This window comes from Colias philodice, chromosome 22, assembly GCF_061535455.1.
Source record: "Colias philodice isolate Cphi_HAF_F1 chromosome 22, ilColPhil1 Martin Lab GWU primary, whole genome shotgun sequence".
In the NCBI taxonomy this organism is placed as follows: Eukaryota; Metazoa; Arthropoda; class Insecta; order Lepidoptera; family Pieridae; genus Colias; species Colias philodice.
Genome location: NC_143107.1, coordinates 7,016,808 through 7,035,509, shown reverse-complemented (window position 1 = coordinate 7,035,509; position 18,702 = coordinate 7,016,808). Strand labels below are relative to the sequence as shown.

The 18,702-nt window shown below is 31.8% G+C and overlaps 1 protein-coding gene across 3 annotated transcripts in view; it reads left to right on the top strand.

Annotated features, from left to right (window-relative positions):
• sano (CABIT domain-containing protein serrano) overlaps positions 1-18,395 on the top strand; it is a 113,462-nt gene extending 95,067 nt beyond the window's left edge. For all 3 annotated transcript variants that reach the window (XM_089709315.1, XM_089709316.1, XM_089709314.1), the window contains 2 exons: positions 9,965-11,845; positions 16,740-18,395. In XM_089709315.1, coding sequence (XP_089565441.1) covers positions 9,978-11,837 — 1,860 coding nt within the window. In that variant the 5' untranslated portion in view covers positions 9,965-9,977 and the 3' untranslated portion in view covers positions 11,838-11,845; positions 16,740-18,395. The remainder of the gene's footprint in view (positions 1-9,964; positions 11,846-16,739) is intronic.
• The last annotated feature ends 307 nt before the right edge of the window (positions 18,396-18,702 follow it).

Here is an 18,702-nt window from a genome sequence, read left to right as displayed (position 1 = left end):
TAGACGCAATTAGCATTAATATTTACTGTTCTGGAAATATTGATTTGTTTTTACGCGATTATGTCGAAAAGTAAAAAATCTGTGTGCTGAGCACACGTGTCAGAAGTGAAATTTCTTTAACTGTATTGCCATGACGCTCACTCCAAAAAGTATTTTTCGAGGAAAACTCTATCTAAGTTAGATGATTAATTACTAATCTTTGGACGTTTCATATTTATGAATGTGATTTATAAACCTTTTTACATAACATGAAAAAACAATAAAAATTAATCTCAAAGCCGAATAACCTTTCATCATTTTCAAATCATAAAATCAATTAATAAAGTATTTACGATCATTAATAACAGTTCGTCAATTTACAATTATGGCCGTAAATAACGGAACACGCCATTAAAATGCAAGTTTGTCTCAATCTCAGTAGGTCCTGGCAGGACGTTCACCCATGAGAAAGATTTACAGTTTGAACTAACTTATTGGGACACCTTTTGTTACTTATAATGTATAAAAAATAAGTTTTATTCACACGTGATAAAAATAAAAAAAAGATTTTAAGTTAATCTGAGATATATCATTTTATTGCATACAGAATTGTTTGATATTGAATTGGAAGAAATATTAAAAGAAAAGAAGTAATAAACATAAAAGCTTACACTACAGTATGGCAGAAGTCACAAAGTTTCTTTTCTAAATTCTGGTATTCCCATTAAAGAAGAAAGTCCTAAGGTCCAATTTACAACTAAAGAAAAGTTTCGTTATTTCTGCAATATAAACATTTATTTCCACTTTCACTTTATAATTTATTGTTTATGTAATGTTTTTTTTTTATAACAAAAATACTTCAATCACATTACCATAGTTTTGGATAAGACAGCATTTTTAGGGAACTGATTGGCGTATTATAATTAGCTCTTTGCGGCGTTAGACTGAACGAAACTGTATGATATAATTTACATATTCATCGTCTTGTTTTCATTGTTCATATTATGATTAGCTATAGATTAACAATGTGTTTTTACCTGTGATTTTACCTTATTTATTAATATTAAAGTGTTCCTGATTTAAAAAGTTCTCTTAAATATGGAATGATATTTCAATTAATTATATTGGAATTTTACTTTAATATTTGATTGTATGTAATTTAATTTTACGTATATTTGTATGCTTTATAATAACCGAAACAATAATATTTCGCTGATCATCAGATCAATTATATTTTTGATATCACTTTGTACCATGTTTTAAGCAAATAATTTTTTTTTATTCTATCTATTAATATGCACGCAACTGTACGCAACAACCCTTTCAAGTTTATATAACAGTTTTAACAAAATATAACGCAATTTAATATAGTTTTAGCACTTCAATTAGGCTTACGCGTTATAACACTTGTTTTATGGGCTAACCGTTGCTAAGCAACCGCAAAGTGTTAGATAAAATGGTGATTTCACGGTTATTTTGCTAGTCTGGTATTATATTTCTTTATTATGGTAGAAAGCGAAGAATATGTAACGTTTGGTTGGTCTTATATGTATAACCTATTAAGTACCTATTCTGTGACATAACCAAAAAAAGTAATATTATAAAATAGGGTTGTCACTTGTCACCAATTTTTATATATTTTATAAAAATTGGTGACAACCCTATAATTTATAATTATTCAGTTGACAACCCTCTTTCGATTACTTGACTGCATAATATCATTAACCATAAGCGACATCCGTTTATACAAAAAATAATTTAAAAGTCAATCATTTGACCTTTCGTTATCTAATATCTATATCTTTTAATTGAGTCAAGGTAAATAAACTTGAATATTTTTCTTATTTCTATGCATAAACTTCCGTGCTTATCAAAGATTACATTAGGATTTTATAAGATAATTGATTTTAGAAAATGCTATATGATTATGAGCTAGATTGCCTAGATGGCGGGATAACATTCGGACAGTTCATTAAAAAGTTAGGTTATTAATAAAAAACTGCATGGATTTACTACAAATTTTGTATCAACATATCCTACTAATATTATAAATGCGAAAGTTTGATGGATTAATGTATGGATGAATGTTACTCTCTCACGCAAATATTACTGAACCGATTACAAAGAACTTTAGTGTGTAGCTAGCTGAAGACCCAGAATAAGACTTAGGCTAGTATCCCGGAAATCCCACAGGAACGGGAACTATGCAGGTTTTTCTTTGAAAACGCGGGCGAAGCCGCGGGACACAGCTAGTCTATACATAAGCCAGGCACCAACCAGTCTCGTTAGCCATCTACGCGTTCAGAATGTAAATGCCAAATGGATGTCACAGGTTTAGAAACATAACGGTATCAACGGTACTTCCCTTCCTGTATGGAAATACGCGTAAAAAACCGGTCAAATATGTCGATACGATGTGGTCAATACTGTCTGTTTACTGTCCTTTTGGTTCTACGGAGAATGTGTATGGAAAATTTTTAAGAGAACTCTATGAGCTATGTTAAAAATTACATAAGAAAAATACATTAATTTCTTACGTAAGTAAGAAATTAATGTATTTTTCTTTAAGGGGCATACTAATAAAACGAATATGATAACTTAATAATAGAACTCATAAAATAACTGTGAATGAAAGAAAAAAGAGTACCTAAAAAATTAAGGCAGTGGAAGAAGCCTCCTGATTTCTATATTTTTGAAGTCGGTTAATAAGAAATAAATAAAGAAGCAGCAGACTTGAAGAATCGTTTAAAATTTAAATTTATCGCTGAAATGTTTGTGTCCTTTATTATTATAAAAATTATGATATCCTTCCTTCGTTTATATATATATACACCATGCTTTCTTCTTAAAACCTTTTTTCAATAATAGGTATAAAAATACATAAAGCCTAAAAGCATAAGTACTTATTTAAATCACACTTGACAAACTCATTTAAATATTTGTCAATTAACAAAACAATTAGCGGCTATAACAAAGCCTTAGAATTTGAGTTTTAACGGTTTGTGTTTTTCTTAAACAATATTAAGTGAGTAATATTTCCCAAAGCTTATTATGTTATCTGTGCCAAAGATATTGAGAGAATATGTCACAAATTGAAATTGTACATAAAAGATTTTTCCTAGTGTAGGAGTCAGATTTTAACTACTATTTAAAACGCAAAAAAAATCAATAAAACATGATAGTATGAAATAAATGTGATACATGATAAGGACTTTATGTCGTTCTTATTAATTCCAATACTACTTAATTTTTCATGTTTAACCCACAAGCGAAATCATGGGAAAAACCTTTTCTTCTTATTAGTCGATTTTTTAATAAAACAAGTACCTAGCTTATTTGGCCCTGCATCGCTTATTTTCTTAATTTTTATACATATTTCGAACAAAGTTAAATAAAAATCTATGCAAGCGGTGCCGGGGCAACAAACTAGTTTGTAATAAAATGTACTAATTGGGCTATCATTACTTCAACTGTCACGAAGTGTTCTCGCCTTTCAGCGGCTGATCAATTTATTTCAAGAAATTCTATTCGATTTAGGTGACGTTTACGCACTATACACAACAGTGAAATTAATGTATTTTTCATTCATGATATGAAATTATTATTTCCGATACAATATAAATTCATTCATATAGTACATGGGTATATATGTGGTATATACATGGGTATTTTTTAAGCTATTGCATACTGCATAGCTTCTATCGCGGGGACCGAATCCAGAAATTGCGTAACGAAAAACCTCACGCTCCCCACTTCGACGGGCGCGAAGAAGTGGCTTGAAGGCATAGCATATGCATGCATTCGCTTTACCGCGGCAGTCCCCGAGTGCCACACGTATTTTTTTTTCAATTCAAGTAATAATTTTGTATGTGAAGAAGATACCTTCAGAGTTCAGACGGATAGTTACTTTCGCATATCAGAAAACATTCTTCAGCATGTAAAAGATCTCGTTATTATTCTTAAAAAGCAACGTATATAACTATTTAACTATTTACATATATACAGTATACACTTAATATACTTAATAACAACCTATTTTCAAAATACACGTAGTATATACTTACGTATTTCCAAAAAATACGTCGTTATTTTCAGCTACAATATAAATCTCCCTACGTAAAAAAACAAACCATATTAAACGTAATAAATAAGTACTATAATATAAAACATTACCCTTTTCAACCGCAGTCGGTTAAAAACGCAACTCATCTCAGTAATTTTGTTTTAAAGAACGATTTGCTTGTCCAATTATCACACGAACACAATTCTTTAATTGGACGCCATTTTTTACGATTTGGTCCATTTTATTTATCGTCTCAAATGTAACTTTTTATTCGGCTTTTTCATCATTGTTTATTTTATAAATGTTTTATTTATTTATAAAGGTATTTTTAAATGTGTGGCTGTTATATTTAAAACTGTTACTAAGTGAATAGGCATGTTTTCTATGCACGGTTCTTTATGAATAAATATAATTGTATTCCCAATGTAGATCTATGAATGTTTGGGCCATCATCCACCATGCTGGCCAAATAGGTATGGTAAATTGAACTACACGATATTATGATTAGAATGATGACAATATGCAGATAATTAAATCAATCTTTAATCTTGAATTAAACACGAATATTATTTTCTTTTAGCCTGCATATTGCCTACATCACCGTAGTTCTAATACCACTGTAAGAATATCATAAAGAAATTGGCAAAAACTACAAAAGGCCTGTACTCCTTATAACTTTAGGTTTTTTCTTGACAATGTTCACGATTAATAACGACGATAACATCAAGCTAAATAGATAGATTAAACATTGTTTCGTATAAGCATATTAAAAATACTTCCCGTAATTCCGCCAAAAAGTTGTGGTCCTTGTTATTTTAGGCTTTTAACCTTACACTTGCCTACGTCATAGATAATTATGATAACAAAACTAAATAGATTTAAACAACATTGTTTTGTAAGCATATTAAAAATACTTCCCATAATCAGATCTGTAATATACCTTGTCCTAACAAGGCGAGACAGAACCGACATCAATAACAAGAACATGGGAAATGCGACTCCATCAGGGAGATGGTAGATGGCTACAAAACGAGCGATTTAAATGATAAATTATAATAGTCATAGAAAATTGGTTCAGATTCATGTAATGTCCTGTTTAAATTCTCGTAGTCAGAAAGATTACACACAAATAAAATATCCTACTTATATGTATCATAAATGCGAAAGTTTGTATGTTTGTTAAATAATAAATTGTTTGTTACTCCTTCACTCAAATACCTACAACATCATGAAATTTGACACACACATAGAGTTTTTATACCGGAAAATCTTCAAGAACGGGAACTATGCGGGTTTTTTGGAACGCGGCCGCGGGCGGAAAGCTAGTAATAAATATAGTTTAACAAACACGTTTAGACACATGATCTTATTGTATTGCCACCAATCCATGAAAAGTGTACAATGTTTGAATTAAATCTGTCAGTTTAAAGTTGGACAAAATCGAGTGTAAAGGAGGAGTCACAAACATACACTCGAAGCTAAAAAAACGTATTAAAAATACATAATAATACTGTCACAATGCAATAAACATATTTTACCAAATCACTGGGATTCAAAACTGGTTTTGTTTATCAAATGCAAGTTACTAATGATGTAAAAGAAAAAGTCTACAAATCTTAATTTGGTTCCGTTCAAAACCCTTAAATTAGCGCAAGAATTTTAATGGCTCAAATAAATTAAAACCTTACATTAATGGATAGGATATATTTAACGAACGCTGTCTTAAAATAACTCTGTCTTTAATATAATATTATTATAGGTTACATAAATCTTGACATGTCCACTTTTTAACCAACATTAAAAAAGAGGAATATCTTTCTTTTGTCACACTGACTGGATTATAAGTTTGTTTTACTAATTTTGTTTCTAGATACTTTTTATCAGTTTTCGCGAAAAACCGCTAATTTAAAAAATGATTTCTCGGTTTCACCCGCGTGGCTCCACTTCTGTTGGTCTTAGCGTAATGATATATAACCTATAATCTTCCTCGATAAATGGGCTATCTAACACCCAAAGAATTTTTCAAATCGGACCAGTAGTTCCTGCGATTAGCGCGTTAAAACAAACAAACTCTTCAGCTTTATAATATTAAGTATAGATATGGTGTCTTTTTTCTATTCCCGCTTACGCAAGAGCCCTACCAGACGAGCCTTATTTGTCTAACTGAGTTCCAGTACAGTTATCTAGAATACCCCGAGGTACAAAACTAATCGTGCCATCGAGTCGTGATCGAGTCGAAAAATTATATTTTTTTATCGATTCTCCTATTGTGTCGATATCTCGCTGGATCAAATGGACAGGCGTTTGTTTTGTCAATAATGGATGACTTGACAGTGTTTGTGGACTAGCTTGTGCGAACGGATTCACTTGTACAGAGTATAAAACTGTTACATGCGACCAGTTGTTTTTGATAAATGGATATATAAGCCGTATCATCTGTTTTTGATTGAAAGAACAAAATATGTCAAATCTCACATTGTTTATACAATTTTCAGTTATAGTTGGTCCGTAAAATTGATAATGTAATTATTTTAATTTAACAATTAATTGAATAATATGATATGACTTCATAAAGCATGATAAATTTTGTGGCAATAAATAAATTTAAAAATACCAAAGCATCATTGCCGTGGTGTTGAATCGTTGTTAGGCAGTGGCGACTTTGGACGTACGAAGAGCCACTCTGTAATAATTTAGCTTTCTGCTCGTAAAAATCAAATAGTAGTTTTTAGGATTGAATGCAAACAAACATTCATAATATCTTCCTTCCCTCTTCACGCTCCATGACTATTGACTAGTATACCAATCAGGGATCACAAACAAATGAAATGGCGAAAGATAATTTCATTCGGTGCAGTAGTTCCCGCGATAAGCGCGTTCAAACAAACTCTTTATAATACCAGTATAGATAACAATATTGCTTATGGCACATGACCCCCCACAGAAGGCAAAGCTTAATTAAACGGTTATGTAACGTATGAAGTTCAACGTACAGAAACAATGGCTTATGCCGAATAACATTACGTTCCGCATTACGTAACACCGGTGGCACACTGGGCGCAACTCGCAAGGGCTTAGAAAAATATATTTATGAATTAATGATTCATATGTTAATTGACTGTTTTGATATAAATAAATACTTAATTCATATGTTGTCTCATGTCTGAGTTTTGTTGTGCGATAAATAGACAAAAATGTTGAATGATGTGTTAAATTGATATAGTTTTTAACGTGATAACGTTTTTAAAATCGTTTTAGTCGGGTGACATGTTCAGAAACTTGTGTCACACCAAAACCTCACGAGCGCGGTCGCAGGTATAACGAGAGAGAGACGGACCGATCTCCCGTCTCATCTCGAGCGCTGCCACCAATAAGACGTTATCACGTAAACATCTCGATCGTAAACCTACTTTACAAACAACCAATTAATAATAATAATAATGTCATAGACTTAAAACAGTTTTAATAAAAATCTTACAGCCGTACAAATAAAAACTTGCTTATTCAAACCTTATGCAATGCATAGATATGATAAGAATAAATAAAGAATAAGGATGTCATAATTTCTTACAAATAAATTTGGAATAACGTCGACCGCGACGTAACTATGCTCACGCTATGCAATAGGCGCGAAGCGGCAACGTCGCAATTCATTCACAAAATTATGAAAAACATTGAAATTGTCTACGGTTAAGCCTTGGTGCTGTCATTTTGCTGACGCTCGTTTGACTTCGTCGAATTTGTTGTGAAGTTTCATCATACGATGTTCTGTTTATTTATTTTTTAAATATTTATTGGAAATAATTTAAATACCTATATCATTAAATATGCAAGCAAATGATAACGCTATCCAATATCTGGAGAACAGAAGATAAACCCACTTTGAGAAAGAGAGTTGCCAAATAACTGGTACTCAAAACATACAACTCCAAGCTTAGAAGATTTATATTTTCAACGAAAGTGTATATTATTATGATTTTAGAAATAAGTTTTATGTATGTATGGTTTGGCGCATGTTGCAAATAAATAAATCATTATAAATATCAAAAGGGTTTTTCATAATTTCGTATATTTTGACATTTCATACAAAATTTTCCATTTCAATAGGTAAGTAATGAAATTATTAATTTGCTCAACTTTTTCTACTTCTCGTATTACTCTCATTGCTATTATCTCAAATTTAGATTGAAAATTGCTTCTAAAACTTGTAAAATACATCACAATGTACTAAAAGATATGTTATAACTCGGTTATGTCAGACTTATACTAGGGTGGTAGCCGTAATAAGGACGGAATAGCATTAGTATGAATACTTATTACGAAGTTATACTAGGTTACATTTATTTCGTGTTTATTTGTATGATTTTTCCTTATTCTTAGTTAATTCTTTGCATAAAATGTTATAACTCGTTTATTTGTACGGCTGTTATTCTCTAAACTAAAATTTGTAAATAGGGAAAAGTTAATAAATAAAGCTCCGATCTAGTAAGAAATATGTATTTTTCAAACTTATGTGGAAAATTATAACTACATAGGTATATTTAGTAGCAGAGTGTTGGTTAATATTCCACTTCTGCTTTTTCTTCTTAGGATGATATTAATAAATGATCTAATTCTTATGAATATTGACACAACTTCCGACTGGAGTAAATGCCTGTAAAAAAGGGTACCTGATCTAATGTATTACTTTAATATGTGCAGGATTTCTTACTCCAGAGATAATCTATTAATTTGTTTCTTAAATTAGTTAAATTAATCAAACCAAATAAATTATATCTCCCACTGTACCACTAGCATACGCACAACTTTTTAGAAGTGAATCATTGCATTTTACGTAACTGTACTTTATCAGAGCAATGGATAAAAACATTGCGGTCCGTCCACACTTATTGGTTCACGCGGTTTTACGTGCATTCCCTAACTGTTATGAAATTGATGTAACTGTTTTGTGTTTGGATTACTGTTGTATTATATTGCGTGTAAATCATTTGGATGGAATGGTAATTTTTTTCTAATGGACTTTTATAATAAAACCTACATAATTTAAGTATATAAAATGAGGTCTGTGTAGCATGAAAATATTAATAATTTGGTTTATGTTGTGTTGTATCAACTAATAAGTCACAATATAACAATCTGAAACGATATCATTGCAACACGACGCATAGTATCTGTGAAATTATAACACAAAAATCTATAGATTGTATAGACATTTCTATTTAATTTTAGACGGTAGTAACATATATAATCATAATATTAAAGAACATATTATAATATAGTTAGTGGCCTAATTTCGCAAATCCTTCACATTACTAGAGATACCTTCTCTCCTTATTTCTAACTTTAATCCCTTCCCTTGACAACCTAATCTAATAAGTTTCAAATTTTGAATATTTTCCCTCTTTCAATTTGTATCTATCAACGGCCATGACTTTAAGTCCACTCAGCTCTATGAAGCATAGACCATAAAAGATATTGTCTCGAGTGTTATCTCTGGTCTAAATCTCTGAACACTTTGGCGAAGCACTGACCTTCGTGAAATAAAGAACCTGCTCTTTCTTTTGAGACTCTCGAACGGTATCTTTTATTTTATATTGTCTATGTAAATTGTTAGTTAATTCAAGAGTCGTTGAATTCTTTTACTTTGTGATTTGTAACTCTACCAATACCTATACTTTGTTTTGGCCGTACGCTATAAAGTAAACATAACAACTATGATTATTGATTACGTTTAAATATTTTATAGTATCGGTGACGTAATTGATGAAGCATCATAATGTTCATACGCATTGCAGTACATATAATTGAGAATCTAATTCACAATTATTTTTATTACAAGAATCTCGTACCTTTTCAATTTCTAACAGATTAAGTTATAAATATATCAAATCAATGTACTGACTATGCCTTTCTCCATTCCAGATGTGACATAACAATGGCAGCCACTGACGGGCAAGTCGTAGTTGCAGCATCGCGCTGGTCTGAGGAAGGCCTCTACCTCCGGGAGTTCGTCGTCAAGAACCGCCTCCCAAATGTGGCCAAGATCATCAAAGGACAGTACGGAGGGCTCGGCGTGCCCACACTGCCTAGCCCTGGCTTACAGAGCACAGCCCTCGTCGTCTCAGCGGGAAAGAGAAAGAAGATCATCGCTCAAGCCATTAAATTGAAAGAAGGCAGACGCATGGTCAGTATTGGACCGAGAATCGCTATCCCCGACACGTATAAAGGATACTTCGAACTACTCAGTGAAGAAGGCAGGGCTGTGAGGTGTATAGAGTCAGTATCAGAGCTATCTAGACGAAAACTAGACGACGGGTGCTTAGTAAGAGAACCAGTGAGAGTTATATGCGCTAAAACAGATTTAGATGGAAACATAACAGCTGATGGCGCGAGAAATCTGCCAGCTGGTGAAGTATTAATGCCCAGAGGAGAAGTTTTTTTAGGGAAGAGTAAATATTTGAAATGTACTGACTCGAAAGGTGATACGGTATTATTAAGTTTGGATCAACGGGGAAAGTTCTCGGCCATTGCGAAAGAAGAAAACATAAGTGGCGTTCACACAGCTAAAACTTTATTGACTAAAAGATTGCCAATAACAGTGAGATTAGTTCACGGAACGCCACCGAGAGGCTTGAAAAGTGCCAGTCATTTCGTACCAGAGATACGCCTCTTATCCATATTCGAAGAAGACCACGTCTTCGCGTTGCCTTTGCAAAAAGAAGGCAACTTGCTCATTGCTTTACCTCTAGCGGCACCTTTGAAAATGCTAAGGTGCAAAAATGAGGAACAGATAAAGAATTTCATGGAATTTTCGAGGCTGGTGGAAAAGTGCAATCGGTTGTTAATAGATGTAGTTGATAGAATTCACGTACTAGACGGAAAACTCGGTGATCCTAAGAGGCTCTTGAACGCGCCCCTTCACGCACCACCGTTAATCAAAACTGGCTATTTCTTACGTCGAAGCGCTTCCTCCGATTCAGCTAATCACCACAAGCACATGAACAAACACAACCATATTTACAGCAGCCATAGAGACGAGAATAGCATCCCCGATGAGTACGACGAAATAGATCAAATCTACGATTACGTCAGGGGTTTTGCCCCGCTGCCGAAGACTATAAAAGCGTCGTATTGCAATGATATATCTCGACACGAATCTGCACCGTCATCGCCCGCTCCGACACCTATACACATGCCTCTTATAACCGAAATAAAACCAGAACCGCCGCCCATAGAGACGATACCAACAAAGAAGCCGCTGAACCAAAAAGCAGAGAAGCGATCTCGTAAAACTGCCATAACGCCCACGCCGATAAAGGAGAAAGTATTAGCGCCAGTACCGAATCTACCTAAGCTGTACATTAAGAACAACATGAGCAATACAAAGAGTAGAATGTTGTTCACACAGAAGAGTCATTCGCCGACGAAAGAGACCCCTAGTCCAGTAACTAGTCCAATAAGGCCGTTGACGAAAGGTGATTCGCCGATATTTAATATACGTTACAAAAGCCTGTCGAACATACACCAAGCTATGGAATTAGATGGCACTTTGGACTCGAGTCACTCTGGCGGAAGAACGTCTGGTGATTCTGGCAACGGGCCAAAATTGCCAGAAAAACGTTCGCGCAAACTGAGCAGGCCAAAGTCGTTGACGAATCTAGTGTGGGAGCTGAAAGGCTGTCCCGTTGAAACGAATGAGAAACCAAAATGTAGAATTAAAAACGAGGGTTACAAGAAACTTGGGAACAAGTTGTCTCTGGGAGCGCAGAAGAGAGTTCCCACGCTGTATCTTTAGTTATTCTGGTAAGTTATATCATTTTCTATCAATCATTTTATTTTAAGTTCATACACAACTAATATTATAACTGTATAAGTTTCATTGGCTAAAAACCTAATGTAAAGCAACGTATTACGTAATATTACATTTACGTCGTTACAACAGTCAAACAGTCATTTATAACATAATAATATAATGAAAATTAATTTAGAATTTACATGTAATTAACATTAATTTATGTTAATAAACAATTTAATGAACATATTATAATAATTAATCTTGTTTAGCCATAACCGTTGTGTCTATATTACAGACAAATGAATATGCAGTATCATTTAGTAACAACTACCTAACAAACAAAAAACATTAATTAAATTCGCGCGCTTCATAATTCAATTACTTAATATTCACTACGGTATTCTAAAAAAACGCGCGAAATCTTGTATCCTGTTTCTAAATCAAAAATATTACCACTCCATATAGGTACACGTGTACACATACACAATTATTATAAAGTTAATAAATTAAAAAAAGAAAATAATTCCATAGTCAATTAATTAAAAAAAACATACGCGTGAAAAATAATTCCTTAGCCTCAAAAGCTATCAACTGAAAAAAAAGAACGCGTCAAAATTCAAAACTCCCGCGCTTTTTGTAACCTCAAAATGCCCAAACGTATCAATTGTAATAGAATTTCACGCATTTCCTTTCGGCCTTGTCAAAGCTATCCGACTCTATCGTAAGTAACATTTAGCTATTTAGCTGCATACATGGCATATCACGACCGTTGCAAAACGTAGGATGAACCTTTTCGATTCGACGAATTATTACAAAGTTATCTTAGTTTGTTTGAAATAGAGATAGATATAGAATTGAAGTAAATAGCAAAACTTACCTAATTCAGAAATAATAATAATCTAATAAATCTAATGGGTACGAATAATATTGGAAATATACAGACAAACATTAAAATAAGAGAAAATATCAGTGGTTAAAAAACTTGACAGTAAAAGAGACCGTAACCGAAAATATACCTATTTCATGCAGTTAAGTTAAATTATAATCATATAATTAATTATTATACATTAAAAAATAAAGACAGAAATCGATACAAAGATTCATTTTTCCAATTGTAATTCCCCTCTAAAAATAGACTCAACACAAAATAGTTCCTTGAAAACAAACAAAACACATAATTATTTTATTAACTTAAGTGATAAATTACTTTTTAATCTAAATAACAGCTTTAGACACGTCTCTAGGGTACCTATATCATAGTAACGCGAAACAATAATAATTTATCGTAATAACGGATATGGTATCCTATCGTAAAGTTATTTAATACGGGGATATTAATATCACGAAATAAATTAACAAACCTTTCAAACCAATTCTGATAATTTATATGAAAACATCGTGTATATTATAAATTTATATATTCGTGTATATTGTGATTTGTAATACCTAATATGTACTTAATACATAAAATACTTAAGTACTTTTTAATGAAATGTCTTTTTTAATGAAAATGAATCTGTCACTCTGCTTTTCTGTTACGCATTCCCGTATTTTTTTCAAACACATCATTTTGATTCTATATTAATAAAAAAACGAGCTGTTAGTCCTTCTATAACACAGTATAACACCGTACTTAATACACACGCAAATTATTTGATTCCATTTTTTATATATGTAATTGTAACAGCCATTATCACTGCAGCTAATCTAATTATCTCTTCCCCACTTAATACCTCCGTCATCAACAAATAAAAACAAACTACCCCTTTCCACAGTCGGTCAACCAAGCCTTCTTCAAATATTGACAAAAATGCGAAATTCCAAGTAATTTACATCACCATCCATTAAGGGACTACTAATTGTTAGAGGTGCGGCTACATGCGAACCACGCCTAAGATTTTTTGCGCTTTCCATGTAACATCACGCCATTGTAATTTATGGAGGAGCTTATGAAGTAAAAATACGTTTATTAAGTACCTATGCATGTGCTAATAACTTTGTATAGAGTCATATCTAGACATCGGATTATATGCATTTGCATATTTGCATATGCAAATGCATAAAACTCTCTAATTACGGCGTTAGTGCATATTTTAGCCTTTTTCACCAATCGTGCACATTTCGTTAAGTAGCGGGAGTTTTGATTGGTCGACTAACCTTTATTAGCCAATCAGAACGCTCAGCGAGTAAACAAACCCTATTTTGGCATGGTAAAATGGCAAAAAATTACAAAATGGGCTCCATTTTTAGTAAATTTTTGAGCAATTCAAAATAGGGCTAGATTACCCTTTTGGGGCTAAAAACTTAAAACACGGGTTGAATTCCAAAAAAGGGCTAGATTTAGCCCGAGAAGGTCTAAGGTGGCACACTGGGCTCGCGGGTGACAAACGTCACAAATTTGCGCTCGAAAATTTTTGTAAAAATGCTTAATTGTATATTGACACAAAAACTATACTTAATTTCAAGAAAATTTAACTGTTTTTGTACAATCTTTGATTTAAATGTATAAAAATAATAAAGGTTTTTTATTTTGTATTGTGCATATTTTAGGCATATCAGTCGTTTTTAGTGCATATTTCGGCCTTTATTAGTGCATATTTGCATGCATATTTTGGCATTTTGTTAGTGCATATAATCCGATGTCTAGTCATATCTATTTAAAATAATAAAGTAGAATTGACTAGCTATGCCGCGCGGTTTCATCCCGTAAATTACAGTCTGTAAATACTACAATTAAAAAGCTTTCAGTCTAAGTTTAAGACTGTTATTTTAGTTTTGATCATCTTAAATCGGTCATTACAGAATTTCTCTTTAGCTCTTCTCTGCAGTATTATTTCAAACCCAGTGGTAAATATTTATATTTATGCAGATTCATATGCGCTTTTAAAAGAAGAGTTTAGTAGTTCTAAATTTAAAAGTTGTATAAAAAAATGTACCTACTAGTTCAGAGAGCCTACTACAGTATTAAGGAATATATGGACGATAAAAACCCATGGAGGGTTGTCGCGTAAAAACCACAGGACAGTTCTTTGGCATATTATTATGATATACTAGCTGCTCGGCGCGGTTTCACCCCCGTGGCTCCACTCCTGTTGCCCGTAGCGTGATGAAATATAGCCTTATAACCTTCCTCGATAAATGGGCTATCTAACACTGAAAGAATTTTTCAAATCTGACCAGTAGTTACCGAGATTAGTGCGTTCAAACAAACAAACAAACAAACTCTTCAGCTTTATAATATGTATTAGTATAGATTATGATGTTACATGTGTATTTTGTAAAATTAAATTGTAAAAGTGACACGGTTCTTCTCCATAGATACTGCTTTCCGAATCTGTGGTAAATGTTAAAAATATGAAATGACGTTTCAAAAGTGCTTCTAGAAGAAGTCTAATTGAATAAATAATTGTTTGAGTTTGAGTTTGAAAGAAGTCTAGGTAAATGGAAACGTATTGCTTCAAAAAAATATTTGAGATTTTTGGGGCACTTAGCAATAAAAATAACAATTTTTTAATTCATTTATAACTTAGGTATTCATAACGGTATCAATTAAACCTATAAACTTATTAAATATGACTTTAACATAAATACCACCTCCAACTTCCTTCAACCAACCTACTTTATAAGCCATCACATAAATTGTAATCCTATACGTCTAGAACATGTTTCATATAATAAAAATCATATTGCATGTAACGCTATAATAGTTACAACCACCCAACAAAAAGTTCTAATATTTTTTTTATCTATCAAGCCAGCAAGCTTGTGTCATCACCATTGCGTAATATAAATTGCTTGCTGCGAACCATGATACCTTTTAAACGTAGTAAGAAAAGCAGCAATGGAGTTATGGAACTGTATTTCGTTCTTTTTATAAATGTGGCAACACAACGTCTATAAATAAGGTTTGAATCGCGTATCGGGTATACTGTATAATAGGGCATACACCTTTGTTTTTATTACATATAGTCATGGGTTACAAAGCCGTTTAACGGAATACAGATTAAAAATATTTTATGGCGCTAAAAATAGATCTTTTTTTTCGCGCCACGAAAGAGGTTTATATCTTTTTGCAAAGGTTAGGTTAACCTTAAATAACTTTATAGTTACCATAGATTATATTATATACTTTGAAATTGCATGTTCAAAAAACAAACACGTGTATAGAATAAAAAATTAATTAATACATCCACTTGCATGTACTAAGAAATGAATGAATAATTTATATTCTGCCTCGGGCGCTACGGGTGTGGTTGAAAGAATTTCAGGCACAATGCACATAATGTTATAGTGAATAATATTAACACATTAATAATATTCAAGGATAAAACAAACAAACAATAATTTATGAGCAACTATTTTAGCACGTCAAAAATTTAATTTATTTTTTTTAATTATGCAAAGTAGAATGCATATTTATTACCATTTGGGAACAACAACTAAAGAAGCTTTTTAGTTGTGTAGAGTAAATGTTGTTAGAACGATAATAATGTCTTAGATGTAAGAAAAAATATAAAGAATCTTCTGTTATTCATTGAAAAAGTCAGGTGCAGACCATCTTTTTCTTTGATCGATTTTCTTTTGCTTTCCTTATCTGGAGAATTTTTTTTTATTCCTTATCTAGATGGAAATAATTATTGGGTGTAAAAGTTTTTTAGCTATTGTTAAGACGGTTACAAACGAATCTGTTTTTAAACTAAGTTTTGTCTCTATTTTTATCGACGTTTTTTGGAAAATTTTCTCGCTTCATATTTTTATTTATTTCCCGAACCCGTATTGTCAATAATTTGTGTAATTAAAATATTTTTACCACATAAAACAAAAAATAATCTATTTTAAAATTAAACAAACTTAGATAATTAATTTATCTATAAAGCTAATTCTAATTCATTTTGCTTACAGGTCCACGCTGTCATAGGCGACGCGTCATCGAGCGGGATAACAAGGACGACACTAATAAGGCTATGAGTACATCGAGCGGGATTTACGTGTGAAGTTTTGGAGCAACCATGCATACAGACCCTTAGCCATTAAGGGGCAACATACTGCATGCAGACAGATCCTTAGGCATTAGTTCAACTGTACTAAATAGCGACAAAAATTGTTAAACATCTTGCATTCGAGATGAATTATGTAATGTGTACAAAAAGTTCAACTTTATCAGTGAATTCGCAAATGTACTTAAATCCTTACTGAATTCAATAAGAAATTCACTAAATAAAATTGCCACCAAAGTAAATTTAATTGATTGAAATTCATTTTATATCGTTATTATAGAGTAATCGATCAAAAACAAGTCGCTGTTTAGTATCTGTGAGTTAAAATGAATTATTTTTATAATATTGAGATACCTAATAACTTTTTGAAACATTGCAACGAATATGTATCCCAAGAAAAAAGGAAAACGCGCATAAAACGTTGCCTTTTTCCACCTCGTTTGTACCTAGCCTTAAAATCGAACGCGTAACATGACATTTCACAAAAGGCCTAAAGAATACCCAAGATGATGTGAACTGTCAAATTATAAAATCATTTTGGTATTTATTTTTCTTTTAAAGATTTTGAAAAATATGAAAATATGTCGGATGTTATTTTCATACCGAAAAAAAAAACAAAATTTGACAGTCGCTTCGGAGTTCGACGTCATAAATTTCAAATTTGACAGTTCGAAAAAAAATCATCCAATATGGCCGATAATACATTTTGATCTCTTAATAATAATTACTATTTATATTAATGCCATATTAAGGTAAAGCTTCGGTGTTCTTAGCGTTAAGAATTATCCTAAATAACTAGTATATTTCCCTTTTAATGTTTAATCGTATTTTCAAAATACCAAAATCTTGAGGTGCCTTACTATATTGATAAATAATTAAAATCACCTTTTCGTCTAATCTTATTATTAAATGAGTCACAATTTTATAGTTGTAATACTTTAATATGCATTTATGGTATTTTAAGAGCTCATTATAGTTTTTGATAAAATTGTTAATTGTCTTAAATATTAACGAATTTTATCAAAATCTATAAAATACTGTTATATCTATTAGATGTTACACAATGATAATTTTCTTGGAGGTTCAAATATTGTAATTAATTATTTTTTTGAATCTTTAACAAAGTTATCGTTTCTATTTCAATTCTGTTATAATTTGTTAGTTGTGGTATGGTTGTGGTACTATTTTGTTTTGACAATAATATTTGAATTTATTTATACGTTTAACAAACCATTTTTAATCGGTCAGTAATTAATGTTTTGTGAGTAATTCATTTTTGTGTAATGTTAGAAAAGTTAAATAAAAATAATGAAGAAAAGAAAAGAAAGTTAACATTGAATTTTATTTATTGAATTTTATTGAATATTATTCTCAAATCAAATGAAACAGGTGCATAAACATAAAAGCAAAGAAAATATCACAAAAATAATTTTTATACTCCAAATATTCCGTAGATTAAGTCCCCACTTTTAATTACCTACTTTTTATATTTACCTGTCATTAGAATAAGTTTTGAATAGTCTCGATATTGTAATACTTGAATAAACAGAAATACAAATTATATTTTGTGTCTTATTTCTCATACTCCTTACCTACTTGTTTTATATATGGTGACCCCATGTGGTGACCATACACTATATACTATTTAAAACTATGATGTAAAGACATATAGGTTGCTTAAGATATTATTATTTCTATATTTCAAATAAATAAAATTGAGTATTGAAAGCACGCCATCTAGTGTTGAGTGGATTAAATCACTAACGTTAAAAACTTAGTCGCATGATCCGCATAATAATAATATACGCACATTATGTACTCGCTATTTTTCATACGATGCAGCCTAATAAGCCATTATGATAATATGT